This window comes from Gracilinanus agilis, chromosome 5 (assembly GCF_016433145.1).
Source record: "Gracilinanus agilis isolate LMUSP501 chromosome 5, AgileGrace, whole genome shotgun sequence".
Taxonomy (NCBI): Eukaryota; Metazoa; Chordata; class Mammalia; order Didelphimorphia; family Didelphidae; genus Gracilinanus; species Gracilinanus agilis.
Genome location: NC_058134.1, coordinates 150,492,141 through 150,516,963, shown reverse-complemented (window position 1 = coordinate 150,516,963; position 24,823 = coordinate 150,492,141). Strand labels below are relative to the sequence as shown.

The 24,823-nt window shown below is 38.1% G+C and overlaps 1 protein-coding gene across 1 annotated transcript in view; it reads right to left on the bottom strand.

Moving 5' to 3' along the window:
- COG5 (component of oligomeric golgi complex 5) overlaps positions 1-24,823 on the bottom strand; it is a 441,240-nt gene that overhangs the window by 57,073 nt on the left and 359,344 nt on the right. Inside the window, exon 16 of the mRNA XM_044679046.1 lies at positions 1,227-1,337. Within this exon, the coding sequence (XP_044534981.1) occupies positions 1,227-1,337 (111 nt within the window). The remainder of the gene's footprint in view (positions 1-1,226; positions 1,338-24,823) is intronic.

Below are 24,823 nucleotides of genomic sequence, written 5' to 3'. Positions count from 1 at the left end.
AGAGACATTTAAACCTGCTTCAACAGAATCTTCCATTGCTTCTGATGCTCTAGAATAATAACAATAAGATGGTATGGAAAAATACAACCTTAGGTTTTTGTTTTTATTTTTATTTTGGTAGCTATAATTTGTTTAGGAAATAAATCATTTTACAAAGCTTTACAAAAAAGGAATTGTTCAGAAACTTAAAAATTATAAAGAATCTCTTAAATAAGGTCAAAAGTAATACTACAATCTAGGTAAAAAAAATGAGACTATAACTTAACTTCTAATTTTTTCAGGCTTCCCAAATGTTTTTTTCCCTAAAGAACATGATGTCCAAGGTTTAGTTAAATAAAGCATGTTCACATTGTTATCATCAATAGTATTATGAGGCCTTACGTTTTTACTTTCAGCCCCAGAATATGCTTCTTTCCTAGGAATTAGTATTCAAAATATCTTGGATAACATACGTGAAGGTTAAAGATCAATCAATAATTTACTCTGAGTTATTATTAATAGAAAAAATTCAATCATGTCATCCAAGGAAAGTGAAAAGAACATTCTACATATTTTTAAACTTGAAATGATTCTGCTTAAAGCTGGAAAGAAGTGAGAATTTTCAGTGATTTAAAGAAATTGCTTTATTCTGCTGAAGGGCTCAAGCATCCCCTCATCTTACTACAGATTGGTGTTAAATTAGTCTCTCTTAGATGAAAGCCAAATCTTCACAGGATCATAGATTTATGATCTGCTGCAGGAAGAAGACCTACATGTAAGGTCTTCTAGGCCAGCTCTGTTGAACAAGCTGAGGCTCAGAGATTAAATGACTTTCCTATGATCACGGAGGTGGGTGAATGACAGAGATAGAAATTGAACATAGTTCTTTTGCTTATATAGCCAACACATCCCACTGTAGAACAACATGAAGCACATTTGATTCATTTTTTAATCACTTATGTAATAAAACCAATTAAATCCACACCCATGCATGAGGGTCTAAAATCTTTTTGTTTTTGTTAAAATGAATAAGTACCAAGAAAATTATATAGCTAGGAGACGATGCCTATGATGAAAGGCCAACCTATTAAAGATTATTTTCTGTTTGTTTACAATGAGAGTATTTTCTGATATGCTAATATAAAAAACTCTAAGATTTAATATAGTCTCTTAATCTGGGAAAAGGAAAAACCTGGGGCAAAATCAGAAAAGCTTAATAAAAATGAAAGGCAATAAGTAAGACTTACCTTCATAACTGATTGGTGTAACTTATACAATGAATTAACTACTGCTACATTCCTTCTCTGACCATCTGTAAGAGGGCCAATCACCTGACTTGCTTCTCCTTGCGTAGAAAGCTGCAATAAATGAATACATATAAAAACAGTGAAAACAATTTGGAAAACACTTAACCCTGGAACACTCTGATACCATGAATTCAATATACATGTTAATTATGTAACAATCTAAGAGTTACATCTCCAAAGGAGGAGAAAACATAGGCATACATTAGTAGAGATGGCTCTGGAAATGTAGAAATATGAAGAAATTCTTGGTGAAGTCTCCACTAGAGGGTGTGACACGCCACTGATGTTCCCCCGATAGGAGGTAGACCAGTGACCAACAGTTCCACAATGTGTTGGCTATTATTTTAAGAAAGTACATGTCGCTAGAAATGTCTCTAATATTTGTAGTATGAATTACAAACTTAGAAATGAATAAGTAATTTTACAAATGTTTAGATGTTAAGTTTTTTATGAACTGCAAATGAAATGCTGTAATGTTGCATTCAATTCTAGGCAACTGTTTTTTAAACTTTTAACACGCATAGCATTTATTTTTTTCTCTTTCCTCCCCTAAATCCTTCCTACCAGAGGGAAAAAAAAGCAAAACCCTTGTAACAAATATGTATGAGAGTCTAAAGACATAGATGGGTTAGTGTTGTCCAACTCAAACAGAGATGCTGTTTTAGAAAATGCCTTAGAAAACCACAAATTAACATTATCTATGATATATTGTATTTTTATTGATTTAGTTAAACATTTTTCAGTTACATTTTAATCTGGGCTAAATGTTGCTAGTGGATAAGAGTTTGGCATGTCTGGGCTAAGGAAAGCTCAGAGGAAGGCAACCAAAATAGTAAAAGGCTTCAAATCCATTGAAAAAGCCTAAAGAAAAGAACATTGGAGGGCTAGAGGGAGGGAATGACATAACTGTCTTCTGGTATTGCAGTATCTGTCCCATGTTCTTGGCTCTTGTCCTATGGCCACTTGGCCCTCCCTAAACTCCAACCCTGAATGACTGTCACAATTCGTACTCTCTCCTCTACACATGCTGCTGAAGAGAGGTGGAGGAAGTCACACAATTGTGTGGACTGAATCCACTACAATTAAAAAAAAAACCCAAACCCCCAGATAACTAGTAGATCATTAATTACTCATTCTCTCTCATTCTTATATTGAACCATCTGAAAGCTCTTACTTCTAACTCCATGACATCTCTGACACCTGTCCCCTTCCCTCCAGACATGCAAGTAGCCTTCCATCATCTCCCTTGTAAATTATGTCAAAAATCTACTCATTGGTTTCTGCACCTCAAGTATCTCCCTATTCCAAACTATCTTTTCTCAAGTTTTTCACCTTTTACATGAATTTTAGTGGTTCAGGTGGCCCCTAGCGCACATGGAAGGGAGTTATGTCTAATAGAGTTAGAAAGATGGAGAAGGGCCTGATTTTAGAAGGGTTCTAAGACTCACTAGCATTTGCTTGCACTGTGTGCCCAATGTCGAGAATACACTCCTTCCTCACCTCTACCTCTGGAATCCTGGCCTTCCTTTAAGACATGGCTCAAGCACCACCTTGTACATGAGGTCTTTCCTGGGCTCCTCAGTTTCTAGAACTCTTCCACACTCATAAAATTAACTTGCATCTCTCTTTAATATATCTATTTGTAGATGCTGACTCCCTAGTGTTTAGCAGGGTGCCTAGCACATAGTAGGTACTTATATTGCATTCTAATCAATTGTATTGTTTGACCCTGGAGGGCAGAACTTGAAACAAAAAACAGAATTCTTTGTAGAGAGACAATTTAGACAATGTCAGGACAATTGCTTAACAATTAGAGTTATCCAAAAGTGGAATGGAAGTCCTTTAGTGATAGCAAACCACTGAAGCTCTTCCATGGGAGGCTGGCTGACAAAGAGGATATGTTTTAGGAAGGATTATTTTCAGGTATGAATTGGACCAGATGGCCAGTGAGGTCCCTTTCAATGGCAAAATTCTGTGATTCTGTGAAATAGATTTCAAAGCTCTCATTACACCACTAAAAGTTAGGATTACATTTCTTGGATGAAAACTCCAAGTAGGTCATTAGCTTGTGCAAGGTCATGCCATGTGTGGGTGAGCAGGTATGTGGGCAGGAAGAACTTGTAACTCTGACCTCTAATCCACTTCTAAATGCATGAGTTTTAGGGAAGAGGATTAAATGCTTGACTGTATTAAATCTAAAAGGGACAGAGAAACCAAGGGCAAAAAAAACAAACAAAAAAAACAACATCAAAGTCCGGAAAACATTTAAAAATTGATCATATTTTGATTTAATATATATTAATATTTATTATTTAAAATGTAAATGCAAACTGCTCAGGAAAAATAAGATACAATTGAAATTTTGTTCCAGAGTGCCTATTTGCATATAAACCAATTAGGAACAAGATTAATTGCAATTGACACAGAGTAAGCTTTTTAAAAGGATAGACTATTTTCTCTTTGTATGCAGTGAAAAAAATTGGGCCCTTTCCTGATTCTCTTTATAATGATTTTTCCTCTAGTCTTTTGTTTTGGCAAAACAAAACCTGCCAAACATTTACTTTTGTGTTTATGTTGTTCCCTTATGCTATAAGGCTGATGAAGGCATGGATGCATCTATTTAAAATACTTTTATGTGTTTTGGCCTCTTGCACAGAGAACTCTGTACACAGAAAATGATTAATAAATGCTTGTATGAATGGAGAAAGGAGGAGTGAAAATTACTGACTAGATTATTAGAAATAAAAATGTACAAACACTTTAAAATACCTGACATAATTTCCATCTCATTTTGTTATCACTAATTCTTGATTGTATAACTGTAGGGATAATGTGAACAAATATGAACAAATTCTTGATTATATGTTATAATATGGGAATAATATGAACACATTTTTTTCAGAATATAATTTAAGAAATTTTAAAAAAATTTAAAAATTGGGGGGCAGCTAGGTGGCTCAGTGGATTGAGAGTCAGACCCAGAGACAGGAGGTCCTGGTTTCAAATCTTGTCTCAGATACTTCCTAGCTGTGTGACCCTGGGCAAGTCACTTAACTCCTATTGCCTGCCAGAAACCAAAATGGAGGATCTTGCTGCAAAGGTAAGTTGGGTTTTGGGCTTGAGTTTGCCTTTTTTAAAGGCAAATTTCCCCCAGATGGAGAGATTAGAGCCAGGCAGTTAGGAAGCAGGCTGGGGTGAGTGTAAGAGACAGGGACTGGGGTTTCTCCAGACCCTCTGCTGGATTTTAGCCTGGCAAGGGTGAGGAGGGTTAGTTTGTAAGCTAAGGCTCCTGGGCTGGTTTAGGGCTAGGAGGGAGGACCAGGACTGCCTGCTGAGGCAGAGAAGCCTGGCAAGGGTTAGGAGCTACCCCTAGTGGGTTGAAAGCTGCCTGGTAGGGGAAAGGGACCCTCGCTGAGCTGGGGTTGGGGCAGGGAGTTTAAAGCTTACTGGTAGGCAAGTAGGCAGGTAGGAAGGCAGGCATATTTAAGTCCCATCTGGGTCGCCAGAAATGAGATAGGGAAAGGAAGGGAAGGAAGGTAGCCAGGGTCCCCCCCACCTAGCGGTAGGGAAATTGACTAGGGTTTTTGTAGGTAGGCTAGGAAGCAGATTAAATCAGGCTGGAAAGTTAGGTAGGTTTATTTAGGGTTAGGAAGGGAAAGTTTAGGAAAGCCAGGGAAAAGTTAGATCTCCAGCAGCTAGGCAGGGAGTTATGCTCTCCACCTAGGTTAGGGAAAAAAGGCACCAATTTCTCCCCCCCCTACACATACACTCTTTTATTCTCCCTCTGACACCTCCCACAAAGGAAGTGACAATTCAGAAATTGCCAAGGGCTATTGTTTTTGTTCAATTGTTTCAGATGTGTCCAACTCTTCATGATGTCATTTGGAGTTTTCTTTGCAAAGATACTGGAGTGGTTTGTTATTTCCTTCTCTATTTTATAGTTTATTTTATAGATGAGAAACTGAGGCAAGCTGGGTTAAGTGACTTGCCCAGGGTCACACAACTAGTATCTGAAGCTAGATTTGAACTTAGGAAAATGAGTTTTTCTGACTTCATGCCCAGCACTCTCTCCACTGTACCATCTAGCTGCCACTAAGTACTGTTAGGCAGCTCCAAATGGATATTTTATTAGAATCTCAAAATCAATATATCCAAAATGGAACTGATTATTTTCCTCTCTAAAACCACTGACCCTCTAATTTTCCTTATTTTTTGCCTTTCGTATTCCCATGGGTTCATATATAGAAGTGCCTGGGTTGCACATAGAAGGCTTGAATAAATTTTTGCTGAACTGAATCCCTAAAACTTGACACACATTCCCATCCCTCTCTCAAGTTCCCTTCAGACATCTCCTTGTCTCTTCTCCTTCCCACTTCATCCTCTTCTCTTCATCCTGGGGCCTAGCAGTTGAGGTGAAATACATAAGCATGATTATGGTTTTCCTCTGACAAATACATTAATCTTACTAAAGTCCTATCTATACACTAAATGTCATTTCCATCCACATTCAACTTTCCTTACAAGTTCAAGTGAAAAAAAGAGAAAAAGGGGGAGTGTGGTTTGAGGTGAATTATAGGAGTGAAACTTCCAATTTAGCTACTGAAAAGGATCTCAGACCAATTCCTGGGCCCCCCAGAAGAAAAGAAAGGAGGTAATTGTGGGCCAACTCAGGCCTAAGAATATCACACAGCTGGAAGGAATTTTAGAGAGGTTACATCATGTACTACATTTTATAGATTTGGAAACTGAGGCCCAGGCAAGAAAGATTGCTACAGATCACATAGTAAATGGTTGAACTAGAAAAAGTCTCTAGGGTTTATAGGGAGCAGATGGTGTTACTCCTCAGCTGTTTGACCTAAAGTATTCTATCTGCTGCTTAACTCTTCAGCTCCCCAAAGGTCATTTTGCTTTAAGCCCCAGAATCCCCATATATATTATTCAATTCAATCCCCTTCAAGACCCTTTACTACTACTGGATTACAGGATATATTTTTGGCATTCCAAGTTGGAACTATGGACATCTATTCCCATAAGAGGCTACATATGGCATTTAAGATTGGGTTGTGAAGTATCATACTTCAGGTATGTTTTAGGTTTAAAAGAATTTTCTTAGACTAGTTCTCAAAATCCATAATCATTTTCATGGCACTGATTCTATGGGAAAGTATTCTGAAATCTAAATGACCAACTTTATTGGGATGTTGAGGTTGTCCTTAGATTGCTAGCATTAAGCTGAGAGAAGTAAAAGCTACCTGGTTAGAATAAACCTAACCCATCCATGGTTTAAGTATGTGGTGTGTCTGAATTTAGAGAAAGAGACTATATCACCTAGATGTTTTCTTTAGCTGTGATACTACTGGCAATAGGGGCACAGTTAATTAGTAGTCAGGGAATTAAAGAACTATAACAAATTTCAAGAGATAATTTAGTCTATCCCCTTGGTTTTAGGCAGGTCCAAACCTTAAAACAAATGGGCTGGTTTATTTATAAAGTTCCGTAGGAAGGAGTTCTACAACCTCCCATAATAATTATTTTAACAACCTTTGGCATTGTAATTTTTTTTTACCCATTTGAGAGTTTAGGTGAAAATTCAAGAGCTCAAATAATCCTTTCAAAATGTTAGAAATGAATGTATAATTTATTTTTCAATTCACAAAATGTGTCCAATGTCATGTCCTCCAGGTATATAATGATTTCAATAAGAACCTGCAGAATAGAGCTGTTAATAATTAATGGAATATGTCTTTGCCAACACAATTAACCACAAGTCTGACTGAAATGACGAATGTAAAGAAAGAAACCATTAGAGAAAAACCTTAAACTTTGTGTTTTGACAAGTGTATATATTTTAATAAAACTCAATTAAATTAAAAGTTAAATAGAATTTAACCTTTTTTTTTCTAAAAGAAAGAGTTGGGCATGCCCAAAGATTTCTTATCCCTTACATTAATGTTTTGTAGCTGGTTTTCTAGAGGCAGGGTAAGCAGAGAAGAACAGGAATTAAAATTGCTAATGAAATTATACATGTTTATTCTGCAAACAAAAGAAAACAAATACATTTTTCCTATTAAACTCTTAAACTCTAGACTACTCTCTTCTCATATTCCATGAGAATACCCACCAATGATCATGATGCTTTCCCAGCCTGGCGAGTCCCAGCCTTATTTCCATTCCTATTTTGCCTCTACTTATTCAACTCTCATTCACCCTTTGAGCCTCACCTTAAGTCAATCCTCCAAAAAACCTTACTGATCTCTTCCCTCTACTAAAGTCAACAACAAACATTTATCAAGCACTTACTATGAGCCAAGCAAGATGTTAAATAAGGAAACAAAGGCAAAAATGAATGAATGAATGAATTGGCCCTAAAATCAAGGAATTCACAATCTATTTAGGAAGTTAAGATGCAACTATATACAAATAAGCTATATAAAGGAGGTCATCAACAGAGTTGGAGATAAACACTAATATTAAAGGTGTCTGGGAAAATCTTCTTTTAGTCAGTCAATAAGTATCAAGTGTCTACTATGGGCCATGAACTGTGCTAAATGCTTGGGATACAAAGAAAGAAAAACATTCTTACTCAAGAAGTTCACAGTCTAGTGGAAGAGACAACATGTAAACAACTATAAACAGATAAGCTACATATGGGACAAAGAGGACACTGTCAGGAGGGAAGGTACTAAAATGCAGAGGGATCTGGAAAGGCATCCTGTAGAAGGCAGAATTTAAGTGGCACCTGAAGGAAGCCAAGCAAACCAGGAGGGGGAGATGAGAAAGGAGAAGATTCCAGGCATGGGAGGCAGCAAAGGAAAACACTGAGAGGAGTGTCTTGTTTAAAGAGCAGAAAGTAGGCCAGTGTGGCCTGAAGAGTACATGGGGGAGTATAAGGAGAAAGAAGACTGGAAAGCTGTGAGGAAGCTTATGAAGGGCTTGGAGTAACAAAGAGAAGATTTTATATTTGATCTTGAAGGTAACAGGGAGCCACCGGAGTTCATTAGGAAGGGGGCTGATGTAAGGCTTGCGGTTCAGGAAGATCGCTTTGACAGGTGAAGTGAAGGTGGACTGGAGCGGGGAGAGACTAACCTTCCAATAGGTTTGTCTGGTCTTTGCTGACCTTAGGGTTTACACTCTCTTTTGCTCTCTCTTTCTGTAAAGATTGTTAAGATTGTACCATATCTCAACATTCCTAAAATCTCTTCCCTTAACCTTAAACTATAGGAACCAAGGTTCCAAGGCAAGCACATCTCTCCTGCAAATTCCCCAAATTGGTTTTTCCATAAGAGACATCATTCTATGTCTTTCTATGTCTTATATCTCCTATTTCTCAGGGCCAGGGTGAGAGAAATTTTTTCCTTGATCTCTGGGTGTAGTTTTAATATCTGGATACTAAAAATTTACTCAACTTGTCTTCTATATTCCTAGCCTTTCTGCCTGAAACAAATTCTTCTGTCCGGAAGCTCTTAACCAGCTTTGTTGAAACTACCCTCAGTGTCTTTCAGCTTTCTGTAGCCTTGAGATTGGGACAACTCTTGTAAAGAGTTTACTTATAAAATAACAGTCAATCAGCCTTTCCTCCCAGGATTTATGCCCTTTATGATCACCCTCCCTAACTCCTATCTTATTGGCTTAGATGAAATGAAACACCCTAGAAGTCAGTGGGCATTGGATACTTTTCTCTCAACTATTGATTCTAATTTTTCTATATTTAGATGTTGAATTACATGATGGATGGGCCCCAAATCCATGGCTTGGAGTCTGTAGATAATATGGTTTTAAAGATAATTATAATTGGAAACCCTACCCTATCTAAACCAGGTTGTAAATTGGCAAAATTTAGTAAAGAACTCCCTTCTGTATAATTTAGGCATTCAAGAAAAAGAGTAGGGGTTGAATTAGAAGACGGTTACCAAGGAGACGTTTTCTCAGTTGGAAAGAGACCATCACAAGTTTTTATATATGCTTAGGGAGGTTACCTTCTCCTTTATTTTTCTGTTTCTGACTTGAAAAGAAAAAATTTATATTAACCACTAGAAGAAGGAAAAGGTGCTTAAGGCATTTAATAAGATGAGCAAGAGTAGTCATAGTTAAAAATCTTTGGTTAAGGTCATTTAACTAGTTGAACCTAGTAGAAGAAGAAATTTAGAAACTGAAATCTACCTGCCAATTTTTAAAATAAATTCATCATCTTACCAACCAAACAGGCTTTTTCTGCCTTTCCTATTTTTTTTTTTTTGCTGGTACTATCAATCTATTTTTATCTTGTTTTCTTTCCTTTTTAAAAAATTCTTAATATAACATAATGCAATGCCCTCTCTAACATCTTTATTCTCTCATTTATTTTTTAATCTCTACTTGCTTCCCTACTACCTACAATATGCTCATGGTTCCCCCCCCTTATCCAACACCCCCTCCAAAAAAAACCCTTTCTACTGAGTCATTCATTTCCACTAGTTCTTGTCTTAAATTTTTCCTGCCTGTTGTAGCTTCAAAGTCCTTGAGAAGGCAATTTAAATAGGTGGCTTAGCTTGCTTTCCTCTCATTCTCTTCTTCATTCTCTCTGGTCTCCCTTTCTATCTCATCATTCAACTGAAATTGCTCTCTCCAAAGTCACTAATGTTCTTTGAGGGCATCCACCCTTCACTTCTATCCTTGGGAAAGGCTCCATGTTTAAAGTTACAGGATGTGGAACCTTGACAGAGAGAAAATAAAGAAAGCCTCGAGCAAAAATTCCTGGATTTGGAAATTAAGGTTTCAGAACTTAATGGGCAGAAAGCAAAAGCAGAGCAGGTTGTAACATTCTGTGGAAACAAGAGATATGGAAGCTGTCTGGAGGCACAGGAGCCATTCAATTCTAGAAATGGGAAACTCTGGAAGTAACTTTTCACTTTTATAATATGATCTGAAAAGTCTACTAGAAAATACACAAACAAAAAAGTACATAGAAGAGAATGGTTAAAAGAACATACACAAAATCTATGAAGATCTTTGCTCAATACTCTGAGGGAATTTCTATATATAAACACAAAAGAATAAAATTTCTTCATAACCCTAACTATAGTACCAATTGTGCCCTTTTTGAACAAGATATTTTAAGACAGTCAGTCAGCAAGAATTTATTAAGCACCTACTATGTACCAGGCATTGTGCTAAGTACTGAGGATACAAAGAAAAGCAAAAAAGGGTTTTAAAAACAATTTAGAGAAATACTAATGTCATGTATGAGCATATGGATGTAGAATACAAGGGAAAATGTGAAATTAATCTAATTTTTAAATGCACTATAGTTCAGATGATGACTACATGAAATATTACTTTAAAAGTAATTATGTAGGTTTTTCCAGCAGTCAGCGTTTTGCTATCCTACTTATAATAATTCAAGACTGTAGAAGGAAGAAACCAAGAATGCTGAGACACTAAGAATGCAGGATGAGAGATTTAAAATTCCCACTCAGAAAATCTTCCAAGTTACTTTTAATGAACTAAAAAGCAAATTTAGAAGAAAAGATTCTATAAAAAGCAAGAAAATAATGTAGGAATTTGTAATGAATTAAGTTATATTTTTAGTATAACAGAAGTAGCTCTACAGTCTATTCGTGTCTTAGTACACCAAGGGGAAGCCAAGACTACAGAATAAGTCCTGTCTAGGTGCATAAACCAACTTTGGTGCTTTTTGTAACACTCAGGAAATTAAAAAAAAGATAGAAAACCTTTTATTAGAATTTCATTGTTGAAATCAAGAACAACAACAACAGAAAATACTTGCTTCCTTAGCATATAAAGAGAAACAACATTCTGATACTCAGACAAGAATAGTTTTACTCTAAACTTTGAAAAGAACTTAGAAGTGCACTTTTAACTCTCTGTACTTTGTTAGTATTGAAAAAGATTTTAGTTATAATACCTAAATTATATTTCAGCATGAATATAAGGATTTATATGATACTAATCTTTCCATCCAACTGAATGATGTTGAGTGAGAATATTTTTTGAAAAGATCAGGTTCTATGTTGAATGCATATTAGATCTGTTTCATCAAATGATTTCTGTTTTCTCTACCCAGAAGAATATTCTCTAGATTAGAAGGAAGAAGAGCCTCCCTCCTATCTTCTATCTAGACCATTCTGAAGTTTGTAGAGGGATAACCAGGAAAAGAATCCCAGACCAAAAGAAATCCTACAATTCTGTCACTCTGAACCAGACAGAAGAGCTTGCCAGTTGGTTGATATTTACTGAGTCCAGCAGCAGTTTACTGAGACTAAATGAGGTAAGGCCTGTTGCTCAAACCCAAACCCAGGTCAGGAACTTGCAGAGCTCAGATGAAGAAGGAAGCACTCAGACTTTGCCTAGAAGCAGACAGATGTCTGTGGTGGGTCACACTGAAAGCTTGCAGGTCTCCAACCTGAGCTGTCCTTGGGATCATATAAACACAATACTCAAAACCAGCAACAGAAACAATCCAGATCATTCCTCCACAAGTGAGCCTGGCCCTAACATAATGTCTCAAGTCAGGAAGTAGTCTGGAGACAAGCAAATAAAATGAGAATCCCATCATGAAAATAAGAAAGGAAAACAAGCAAGCTTTTTACCAACAGCAGATGCCCTCTTCCAGGTCACATAGTTAACTAAAAGATTTGTTTATATAATTTTTTTATACCCTATGTGGTTGATTTTTTTTTTAAAAAAATCTGACTTGATAAAACCAAGTACAAATATTAAGGTTAGCTTCTAACCAAGTGTCTTCCTAGACAGCTATAAAATTGCAAAAGATTTCTTGATAAGTTGGGCACCAGAGAAAATTCAGTTAAAAATCCTAATTGTTCAACAAGGCTAATTACGTTCCATGAAATATGTCCAGATTGTTATTTCTGAAGTTTTCTATTCCAGTAACTTTTTATTTTTTTCTACCTCAGTTATCACTAGCTGCTGTTTTTGCCTACAGCTAGCCTACCAGATCTCTTGCTTAAAATCCATTGTGGGCCAGGACACCAGATGACTAAGCTTGTTAGAACTATGTTAGAACTATTAAGAGTAAATGGGATGTGAATGAATGCCCAAGAGGATTTCCTAGGAGTAAAGTGAGCAAGCTATGATAATCTGAGGACAATCTATTATCTGTTTTTGCCATTTAAGAGACTGTTTTTTCAGGAACTCAGGCCAAAGTTGCAACCGGCACAGTAAGCCTTGAGAAGCGAGGGATTTGGGGCTTCAACTTGATGGGCTTAATGCTATGTAGGTATCTCCTCCTCTCCCCAGAAACCTCTGTGGTGAAGGAGGCACCAGGCCTCCAAGCTGCGGGAGGGTAAGGGGGTGGTAAATGTCGGTAGGTGAGTTTTTGCTGCTGGTTCTTTTTTGTTTGTTTTTTGCTTTGAAGCAAAAATTCCTAAGAAAAAAGAAAACCTGATGCTATGTGGTTAAAAGTAACTGAGGTGGGAGACACTGAGCCTTAAATGGGGGAAGAAGGGGTTATAAATGATTGAGGCTTAAACCAATGTCAAGATGACCCCTTTAGGGTCTAGAGAACTCTTGCAGGGTAAAGATATAACAGACAACTCCGAGAGAAAGAGGCCAGAGGAAACCAAATTTGACTGTTTTTATCTGTTCTCCCACTCCTACCTCCCAACTCCAGTTAAAAAGTGAGTGAACTCCTTGAGGGCAGGGACCATCTATTTGCCTTTCTTTATATTTCCAGGACTTAACACTTGGTTCACTCCTGATTCCCAGACAGATTATAGTTATTAAATAAGCAAACCCCTTATAAAGAGGTTTTCACTGAGCAAATATTTATTGAAAGGTAAATTAGGTCAACTTGGACAGGGCAAGGAATGGAAGTATTCAAAGGTATTCCCATATCCTATTCCGATATCAGGCCAGATCTTCACCAAAAGCTGCTACCAAAAAGAAGACAGATAGTTTTGGATCTCTAGTACACAAACAAAAACCATGGAAAATGCCTTGTATATACAAGAGATCTGAGCAAAACTAGCATACTAAAACCAAAAATAGCTCTGTAAATCAAAGTTGCATTGTTCAGTCATCCCATATCTCTGTCACATAGCTCTTTGATTCAGATTAGACTCATTTTGTTAACCTCCTCTTCATCTTCTTTCAATGTCTGTTTTCCATCAATCAAAATTATCACCAGGTACAATGTTTGGCAACCACTCATGGGAATTTAAATGCTTTACATACTCTAATAAGTGACGATTGTTTAATCAAGACCATTTAAATGCCCCCTTTTAGTGGGTCTTTACCTGCTTATTTTGTTTTCTCCAAAGAAGCCTGGGTTTTTGAACAGATGGAACTCCTACCTTCCCAAGACTACTCACTTTTTTCCTACGCATTTGTCTTGTTAAACTTAATTAATGTAAAGTCATGAGCCAGTAGGTTCTTAACTCCTTGGTTAGAAAAGAATTTCTCTCTCTCCTAAGTAGTAACCTAAATTTATCACATTTTGCTATGACAAATATTATGGCTAGTGATATTAGTCAACATGAGAAACTTGGCAAGAACACAAATACATATACAAAGAAAATTGCTAATTTGAATTAATCTGAGTTAAGAACAGTATGAATTAGTGAAAGGACTAAATAACTGTTTCCTTTTAAGGAAATTAAATCTTATGGCTTTCTAATAGGTAGCTAGTAGGGTTAGGCCTGGAGTCAAGATCTGAGATCAAATCCAGCATCAGGTTCTTACTAGCTATTTGAATCAGACACAATTGAAATGACTAAACCATGGCAATACAGTAATGTGGTCAGACCTGTGCTTTAAGAAAATCACTTTGCTACTAACAGAGGATAAATTAGACTGAGAAGAGTCTTGAGGTAAAGAGACCCACTAAAAAGCTATTGCCAGTTGGCTGGGCAAGAGGTGATGAGAATCTGCACCAGAGAGGTGTGAGTGGAGAGAAAGAGATCTGAAAGAAGATGATGGTAAGATAGAAACGTGAGACTTGGCTAAAGAATGGATAGGTGAAGTGAACGGGAATGGGCAACCAGGAATGATACTGAGCTTATACGATGAAGTTACTAGCAAGATTGTAGTACCCTCAATAATAATAAGGAAGTTTGGAAGAAAGGTTTCAAGGGAAAGATTATGAGTTCTGTTTTGGGAGTGCTGGATTTGAGATGTCTATAAGACATCCAGTTGGTAGTTGGTGATATGGGACTCAGGAATCAAGTTTGGGCTGGATATGTATATCTGGAAATAATCTACATAGAGGTGATAACTGAACCTACTGGTACTGAGAAGAACACCCAATGAGATTATACAGATAAAAAAGAAAGAGGGAAGAGAGTCCAGAAGAGAGCCTGGGGAGGCTGTCTGCAGAGGGTATCATACAGTTACATATGATTTGGATGAAGATATAGCAAAGTAGAAAAAGGAGCAATTAGACAAGTTGCAACAAAACCAAAAGAAGAGAGTGATCAACAGTGTCAAAGGTTACAGACAATTAAAAAAGGATGAAGATTGAGAAAACACTATTAGATATTGAGAGATGACTTTGGAGGGAGTCATTTCTATTTAATAAGGAGACTAGAAGTCAGATTGTAGATGATATAGAAGAGAATGAGTAGAGAGAAAGTAGAAGTAGAGAGGTAGATGGCTTTCTCAATTTGTATAACTGAGAAAGGGAGACGATATGACAATAGCTAGCAGATACGGTCTGATCAAGTGAGTTTTGTCTGTTTTAAAAGGAAAGAGTGAGACATTAGAGTGTTTGTAGGTAGCAGCAAAGCAGCTAGTAGACAGAGAGATTTAACAGAGAGTAGGGATGATAGAAGGAAAATCTGGAAAAGATTTCTTCATAAGAAGCAGTGAAAAATGAGGGGACAGTGAGAAGAAAATAATAAGTGATTTGAGACGAGGAAGAGGCAAGAAGAAAAATCTATTTTTTTCCCACCAAAATATGAGGCAAGATCCATAGATAAAGGAGGAGGGGTAGGGTGTACCATGGTAGTTTTGAGGTTAGATGCCCTCTCAATAAACACCTTTATGATCAAATACAAAATTATTTGTTTGGCAATCAAATGGAATTGAAAGCTCCTTCCTACCTTTCTAGTTCTTATATTTTTCCCTTTGACCCATATTCTTTTATTCAGTGACATGGGCCTCCTTGCTGTTCCACAGAGAAGACACTATCTTTTGGTTCATGTAAAGTGAATAGATTACAGCCATCTCCACCCCATGGGAATATATATCAGGAAGCCTTCATACTCCTGCAGACATAAAGGAAGGTCATCAGAAATGGTGTCTACTCATGGGCAAAGAATATTATTTTGGGTCAGTGTATCCTAGAATCAGCAGTCCAATAAGCACGGAGAAATAGTCTATGAAAGGCACTGATCAGTATTCTGATCTTTGATGTCTCTCCTGGGAGATGATGGGACTCAGTTTTTGGGCAGGGCAATCTCTAATTTTGTGTTTTGGGGACACATTGGACCTAAAAGTGAAAGGGATCAGTAGCTCTGTCACTACTTAGTTTATGCTTGGTCCAGAAATACTCTAAGTTCCGTTGATTGGTTCCAACCAGAAGCAGATGCAATGCCTACTTCCAAATAGAGCTGTCAGTTCTGGAACGTGGCTTTCATCACTCTTTTCCCAGATGGCATAATTGTATTTGGCAGGGTTTAGCTTCTGAGAGTAGGAGGCACCAAGTTGCAATGTGCTTACCACTGTGGCAGGCTGGTTTAGGATGTCCACCTCCATGTGAAGGACAAGACAGAATGAAATATCTCAGTCATTATAATCTGTCTGAAATTGGAAAATTCCTGATAAATTTGACTTTAAAGCCTGCCTTTTGGGCATACTCACCATTCTTTCTATGCCCTCTTCTTTTTCCTTCTACCCATTCTCTCAGTGATCTCAACACCTTTCTTGGATTCAGCAGTTCTCATTTTTCTCCTGGGTTCTAGTCCTGTATCATCTGCCAGACGTATCCACTTGAATGTCTTCATCAATGTCTCAAATTCAACATGTCCAAAATAGAATTCATTATGTTTCCTATAAATTCATCTTTTTTTTCAACTTCCATATTTGGTGTAGAGTATCACTATTTTTCTGGTGTCCTAGGTGTACAACCTCAGACTCAGTCTCAACTCTTCATTCTCATTCTCTAATTCCAATTGTACCTGCACATCATCTCTTGCAACTCTCTTTTCACTCACATAGAAATCAACCTAAACTAGTGTTATAATGAATTTCTGGGACTAGATGGATACCACTTTGAGTGACAAGATCATCAGTTGGAGACCTCAGAATGTACCCAGGTGCTGTGAGCCAGGGCAAAAAGTCAGTTGGAGCCAATCCTATAAATACCCATCATGCACAGCACAAGACAGCTCATTCTGGAGCTATCTTGGGTGGTGGGAGGTTCAAGAGAGGGAGGGTAGGTCTTATATCTACAATTCAACTTCCTTGCCTAAGAGACTTAGAGAGCTATTATATGTACGATCAATAGAATTGAGAGAGAGAGCTGTACCACTGCCATTCAAGAAGATCATCAATAGCCTTCCCTATTCTTTGGCTTGGCTCTGGCCAAGTGAGAGGGTGAAGAATCTCCAGTCTCTATCTGTTCCATAGCTTTGATCATCTCCTTAAATAATTAGCAATAGCATTCCCATATCATCTATCCTTTTCCTTGTTCCTAACCTGGTTATTCACTCATAGCTAAACCATTGACAGAGTTAACCAGGAAGAATGTTGCAGAACCTCTGAAGCTCAACAGAGAACACATACATGCCATAGAAAAGCTGAAAGCTGCTATACTATCATCTCCAGCTTTAGGCATCCCTGATTATGACAAGCCATTCCACCTATTCATTCATGAAGACAAGGGAATAACCTGTGGTGTTCTCATGCAATCTCTTGGTAACAACCTCAGACCCATAGCCTTCTACAGCTCCGCATTGGATCATGTAATCCAAGGCATGGTTTCCTGTTTGAAGATTATCGCAACCACAGCTCTGATGGTTAGGAAAAGTTCAAAGCTAGTTCTGGGAGGGGAGCTGAGATTGTATTCACTGCACCAAATTGAAACCACACTGTGGAATGCAAATCTCTAAGCATTTACCTCACAACATCTCTCCCAGTATCAAGCGATATTACTAACCAATGAGAACTTAACCTTCCATCCTTGCAAGAACATCAATCCAGCAACACTAATCCTAGAATCACCTCTAGAAGGGGATAGCCTTCACAGTTGCAGTGACACCTTAGAGGACTTATCAGACCAGAGAGGACTTATCAGACACACCCCTGATCAATGCATACATGACTTTGTTCTGTGATGATTCTAGTTACAGGGTTGATAGTGAACATTTTACAGGGGCTGCAGTTACAACTCAAGAAGAAACTATGGTTCATAGCACTTAAGCCAAAGATCTCTGCTCAAGGGGCAGAAATCCTAGCCTTGACACGGGCTCTCCAAATTGCAAGAGACAGATCTGTTAACATATACACAGACTTGAAATACACGTTTGGGGTAGTCCATACATCAGGGGAAATCTGGAAACATAGAGGATTCATAACAGCAAATGGGAAAGCAATAACCTATGGGAAATTGATCAATGAATTGTTGCAAGCTATCCATTTGCCATCCAAAGTTTCTATGATGCACTGCAGAGCACATCAAAGACTTGTAGGGCCAGTACAGTTAGGCAATAGAAGGGCGGACATCACTGCGAAGTTTGGAGCTAGATTTGGACCTTTGCAAATATTATACATCCTTAGTAGGGAGAGACCAGATACTAGAAGCATACTCCCAAAAAGAAGTGAAATATTGGCAAGAACATCTTGTGGCAAATCTAGTGAACGGAGGGTGGATGTCTATCTCAGGTAAACCATTTTTGCCGAAATTATTGCACCATACCTTGTGCACAGTAATTCACAGAAAGGGTCATTATGGGATACTAGATTTAATTGATGTAATTAGAAAGCATTGGATTGCAATCGGCATCACAACAGAAGCTAAAAGAGTGTGTGACAATTGCAAAGTCTGCATGCAATACAATCAAGCCATCACCAAGGTCAAGGCTTTGGGAGGGAAACAGCTAGCATACACTCCCTTTGAATGCTTGCAGATCAATTATGTCACAATGCCCAAAAGCCAAGGATACAGATATATACTAGTGATAGTTGACAGACTAACAAAGTGGCCAGAAGCATTCCCAGTCAGGCAAAATAATGCTGCATTTGTAGCCAAGATCCTACTTAGAGAAATTATACCCAGATTCTCTATACCTGCAATAATTTCGTCTGACTCTGGTAGTCACTTCGCTAATTCCATTCTTGGCCAAGTCTTCCAGGTGCTCAGGATCAAGAGACATCTATGCTCTATTTACAGACCTCAGTCATCTCTGCACGTTGAAAGGACCAACAAAACTCTTAAAATTATGATAGGGAAGCTATGTTCAGAGAACCATCTCAAATGGCCAGATGTTCTACCCATGGCACTTTTCCATATCCGTAGCCAACCAAATAGTTCAACTCGTTTATCTCCATTCAATTTACTATATGGCAACTATCATGGCATGGAAAAGCTCCACAAGACACCAACTATCTGTCACACCTTGGTATAGAATGCAAGATATATGAGTATGTCACTCTACTGAAGGAAAGGCTAGATGACCTACACCGATTAGCCTTGATCCAACAAAGAATTCCATTAGACTACAGCTTGCACGATTTCAAACCTGGAGACACATCAGGAACTTTACCAGAAAGTCAGTACTAGAACCAAAATGGTTTGGACCTCATGAAATAATTTTAGTTCCACCCACAGCAACAAAAGTTAAGGGCAAAGAAGCATGGTACCATTACACACACATAAAGTCCTCCAAAGAAGAGCCTTAACAGAAAGAACCAGACATAGACAAAGAGCCTCAACAGAAAGACCTAACCACAGACATAGATGAAACTCAACAAAAAGACCTAACCATAGATGAAACACAGCACCAAACAGATAGCCAAGTCATAAACCAACAGCAGGAGCATAATAGTCAAAATATTGTCATAGATCAATCAGAAACCTCAATTATACATGAATAGCAGCAATCTGAAAACCTATCCATACAAGACCTCGGCAGTGACAATGAGGAGTGAATACTAAGCCAAATAACATCAATGACAATACAAAACTCTAAAGACTTTCATAAAAAAGAGAGAAAGGGGGCAGCTGGGTAGCTCAGTGGAGTGAGAGTCAGGCCTAGAGACAGGAGGTCCTAGGTTCAAACCTGGCCTCAGCCACTTCCCAGCTGTGTGACCCTGGGCAAGTCACTTGACCCCCATTGCCCACCCTTACCAATCTTCCACCTATGAGACAATACACCAAAGTACAAGGATTAAAAAAAAAGAGAGAGAGAGAAAATTTTTGTGATAACACAAAATTTTCACAACACAATACTACAAAATCACACACTGGTTTCCTAATCCAAGGCAACCCTTCAATCAAGTCAACATCAGTCAAGATGGGTATCCAGCACAGATGAAGGCTAGATGAGAACCCAGAGAACATCAGGACATCAATACCAGCACAAGGACAACACAAGAGACATTGCACAAAGGCTACACAATGACCTGAACTATCGCAACATCTATGTGACTTGGACAACTTCACCAGAAGAATCACAACAGCAACAAGACCAACTGTGCAAGATTTAGGTTTGAATAGTACAAGGTTCACACATCCAGACACAAAACAAAGACAAATTAGCACATGCCCACATTAGAATGCATGCATCAGAACATTAGCTGATGAACAGAGGGATTTTAAAGAAGATGGTTAGTATGAACCAAGCAGAACATGCTAGGTCATAGGTCCAACACACAGACACATTAAATCACATCACATGTACATAGTGTAAATAGATGTATATAGTTTGAGTACAAAGTACAGTGGTCATGTTAAACAAGAGAACTTATGTTCCTTGATAGGTAAAACAGTACTTACTCTCTTTAATTAAGACATCACATACAAAACCTTGTACATATGTATTATATTGCTACTAACCCATAATAAATGAATAGCTTACTAACCAATAGGGAAAGCATAGATAGGGAAAGTTCATTTTAGTTAGCACAGGGACTGTGTAATATAGTTGTGAATGTTTGAATAGAATGATCCATAAGAAATGTCAGACAGACATTGCATAGTGTAGGTTAGCTAGAGATGTTACTAATAAATTAATATACTAATATAGATTAAGAACTTACTCACACTACTACCTAATAATAGAATAGGGATTAGAAGTTTAAAAGGATTAGAAACATTATATATGAATGTTTACTTAAAGTTCAGTACCAGAGAGTAATAAGATAGTTGTTGCAGAAATGCATTTGTTTAGAATAAGTAAGGACAAGTTACATAGACAGATATTGTTATATTTTTCTACAGTTTATTGTTTGTTATGCATTCATGTTCAATTTATGCGACACTTGTATTCAAACCCCACACTTTCCCAGTTAAATTTTTTCCCATCCTTTGTACATAGCATAGGAAAGTATAGATAGCTTTAAGACAATAAATATAGATAGAATTTATTATTTTGGGATTGTAGACAGAGGGATTGAATACATAAGTTAGTTTAGCATAGTGTATGAATCCAAACAAATACGATCAGTAAGAAAATTTGCAGGTTGAAATTTTCAAAAAACAAAACAGCATTTATGTTGTAATAAATTTCTGGGACAAGGTGGATACCACTTTGAGTGACAAGATCATCAGTTGGAGACCTCAGAATGTACCCAGGTGCTGTGAGCCAGGGTAAAAGTCAGTTGGAGCCAATCCTATAAATACCCATCATGCACAGTACAAGACAGCTAATTTTGGAGCAATCTTGGGTGGTGGGAGGTTCAAGAGAGGGAGGGTAGGCCCTATATCTGCAATTTAAATTCCTTGCTTGAGAGACTTAGAGAGCTATTATATGTACCATCAATAGAACTGAGAGAGAGAGCTGTACCACTGTCATTCAAGAAGATCATCGATAGCCTTCCCTATTCCTTGGCTTGGCTCTGGCCAAGTCAAGCCAGAGTTAGTGAGAGGGTGAAGAATCTCCAGTCTCTACCTGATCCAGCAACCACTATAGCTTTGATCATTTCCTTAGATAATTAGCAATAGCATTCCCACAGCCTCTATCCTTTCCCTTGTTCCTAACGTTGTTAATCCAGAATTAAATATAGTTGTTTGATACCAAGTCAAAGATTGAAGTACCTTTCCTGAGTGGTGAATATATCTAAAGCCATTAGGAAGGGGAAGATAGTCACGCAGACAGTCAGACTCATAGTGTTACCCAATCAGCACATTAATAGTCCATATCAGCATTCAAACCAACTAGGTTTGAAGAACTAGAGAAGGTGACAACACCCACAACTTCTCAGTGGTACCCTGCCTGGGCAACTGTTGAAAGGAGACAGGTTGGCAGGCTCAGTCCAGCAGAGTCTGTCAGGTAGGGAGAGTCATAGCCTATCTATTAGTAACACTCACACAGAGGTCACTGTGTGTATGAGTTCTCTCTCCACATTTCTTTTTAACACTAGGCCTTCATTACCTCCTACCTGGACTGTTGCAATAGCTTATTTATTCTCTACTCTCTTCTGTCTAAAATTTATTGTCTATATAGATGCCATGCTGATATTCCTAAAGCATAGATTAGATCACATCACTACTTTGACCAAGAAGCTTCAGTGGCACCCTACAGCCTCTAGTAGAAAATATAAACTCCACTTGGAGTTTGGTATTTAAAACCCTTTATGACTTGGCTCTACTTATTTTTTTCCAGATTGATTTTATGTGAATCCCTCTCATGTATCCACATTTTGGTCAAATTAATGTACCCGCTGTTCTCTGTGCAAAACATTCTATCTTCAGCTTTAATATTTTTGACAGGCTTCCATTTGTGATGGAAAGCTTTCCTTCATTACCCTTATTCTGTTGAAACTCCTTCTTCCCTTCAAGGATTATCTTAAATACTACCTTTCCTAATCCATCCGGTTGTTAGTCATATTCTCTTTCTCTTAAAATGACTCCATTTATTTTCTATATAATTTGGAGCTACCTGTGCACATATTGTTTTTCCCATAGAAAACCATTCTTCTTTTGTCTTTATATACTAGAGCCTCATTTGGTGCCTGCCACATACCCATTACTCCACCACAGCTTAAACTGAATGTCTTTATTATATTTTATCTGGTCTCCTGAAACAGGGTCTAAATTGGATTCCCCTCTCTACTCCTACCTTCACACATGGAATAACCTTCCTAAAACACAACTCTGATAATGTTACTCCCTTTCTGAAAAGTCTGCAATAGTTCCCTACTAACCGTCCAGTCTCCTTAGCCTATCATAATCAGATTTTATTGAACCTTCTGTGAATTCCCCAGCATATACTGCACATTTACTTATCATTTCCCAAACTCATTCACCTTTCCTGGCATCTGTGTTTGTTCAGATTTTGATTGGCCACTACCACATTGATTCTTTGCCTCATCTAAGGCCCAGCTCAAATTATAACTTTTTTTGTGAAGTTTCTCCTAGTGCCATTAAATGGATCCTAGGTGAAAAACTTTCTATTTTAGAGCTAAGTTTCATGAGTAGTGACGTCATTTTTATGTTATTTTTAAAAACATGATTCATTGGTCTCAGACTATCTCCTTTGATCTTTTTCTCTTGTCCCCAGATAGACACTAAATAATTTATACCCTTTTGAGGAATGCTTATTCTTCCAGAAACACATAGATATATCATGGCTTCCGAGAACTACACTCAAATTGGTAAACTATAAAGAAAGTTTACTGATTCACCTAAAATAACCAAATCAACACAGGATATTATCCCAATGATTCAAGAAACTTCCAAATTTCCTTTATTTTTGAATAATGCTTAGTGGCCACTTCCTGGATATGCTAGAGGCATCTCAAACTTGATGATGTACAAAACAAACTCATTAGCTCCCGCCACCCCCAACACCTACCCTACTTCTTCCAAATTTTCCTATTTCTGTCACTGGCACTGTCATTATTCCAGTAACCCAGATTTGCAACCTTGGAATTATCCTTGATGTCTCACTTTACCCCACATATTTAATCCGTTTCCAAATCCTGAGAATTCTATCTCTATAACATCTCTTATGTCTGTCCCCTCTTTTCCACTAACACAGCCACTATCCCACTAAAGGCCCCCTTGCCTCAGATCTCTCACCTTTCCAATCTATTCTCTATTTTACTAAAGTGATTCTCCTAAATGCCAAGTCTGATTATGTCTCTCCTCTGCTCAAAAAACCCCCCAAACTCTAGGATAAAGAATAAATTCTTCTATCTGTCGTGAAAAGCCCTTATCAATCTGGTTTTGATTTCTTTCCAACCTAATTATACCTTATTTTCCCTTTAACATCTAACCTCCACTGCCCATATACTTTCTACCTCTTTCTTTAGAAACAGCTTTCTCACTAGTTGATTGGTCTCCTTGCCTCCTCAAGGCTCTAACCACTACAGTCCATCTGTCCCTAAGCTGTTAAATGTGTCTTCCGAAAGCATAGGCCTGATCATGTCACCTCTAGTACCTAAACTCCAGTGGTTTCCCTGTTTTCTCCAGATTGAAAATACAATTCTCGGTTTGGCACTCAAAGCCCTTGATAACCTGGCCCTTTCTTATCTTTCCATCTTCTTACACTTCACTTTCCTCCATGTATTCAGTGACCTGGTGCCACTGGCCTCCTTGCTCCTCCATGAACAGGGCATTCAATCTAGCAAGGCTATGTATGTTCACTGGCTCTTCCCCAGGCCTGTGATTCTCCCCCTCCTCATCTCTTGACTGCTGAGCTTCTGCTGAATCTCTCTGACTAATCATGTACACATCTTGTTTGTGTGTTGTCTCCCCTCCCCCACCCTCTTTAGATTATGAGTTCTTTGAGAAAAGGGACTTTTTCGGGGTGGAGGCTTTCTTTTTTACCCCTTGTACTGAGCACAGTGCCTTTCACATAGTAGGTACTTAATAAATGCTCCTGCAGTTTGACTTAGTTGTCCTGACTTCCTTTCATTCTCAGCTCAAATAATACTTTTGGCAAGAGGCTTTTCAGGGTCTGTGCCACCTTCCTTCCTCTCTCTACCCACCGCCAGCAGCTGCTACTGTGAGATTACCATATATATTTATACATGTTATAATCTATGTATGTCATACACACATACACAGAGGACATATAAGCTTGGATTATTACAATAGCCTTTTGGTCAGTCTCTCTACCTCAAGTCTCTTCCCATTCCAGGCTATCTTCCATTCAGATGTCAAACTGATCCTCCTAAAGCATACATCTAACCATTTCACCACCCACCCTTCCCTGCCTCCCTACATCCCCCATTCAATAAAATTGCTGGGGGGCAGCTGGGTAGCTCAGTGGAGTGAGAGTCAGGCCTAGAGACAGGAGGTCCTAGGTTCAAACCCGGCCTCAGCCACTTCCCAGCTGTGTGACCCTGGGCAAGTCACTTGACCCCCATTGCCCACCCTTACCAATCTTCCACCTATGAGACAATACACCGAAGTA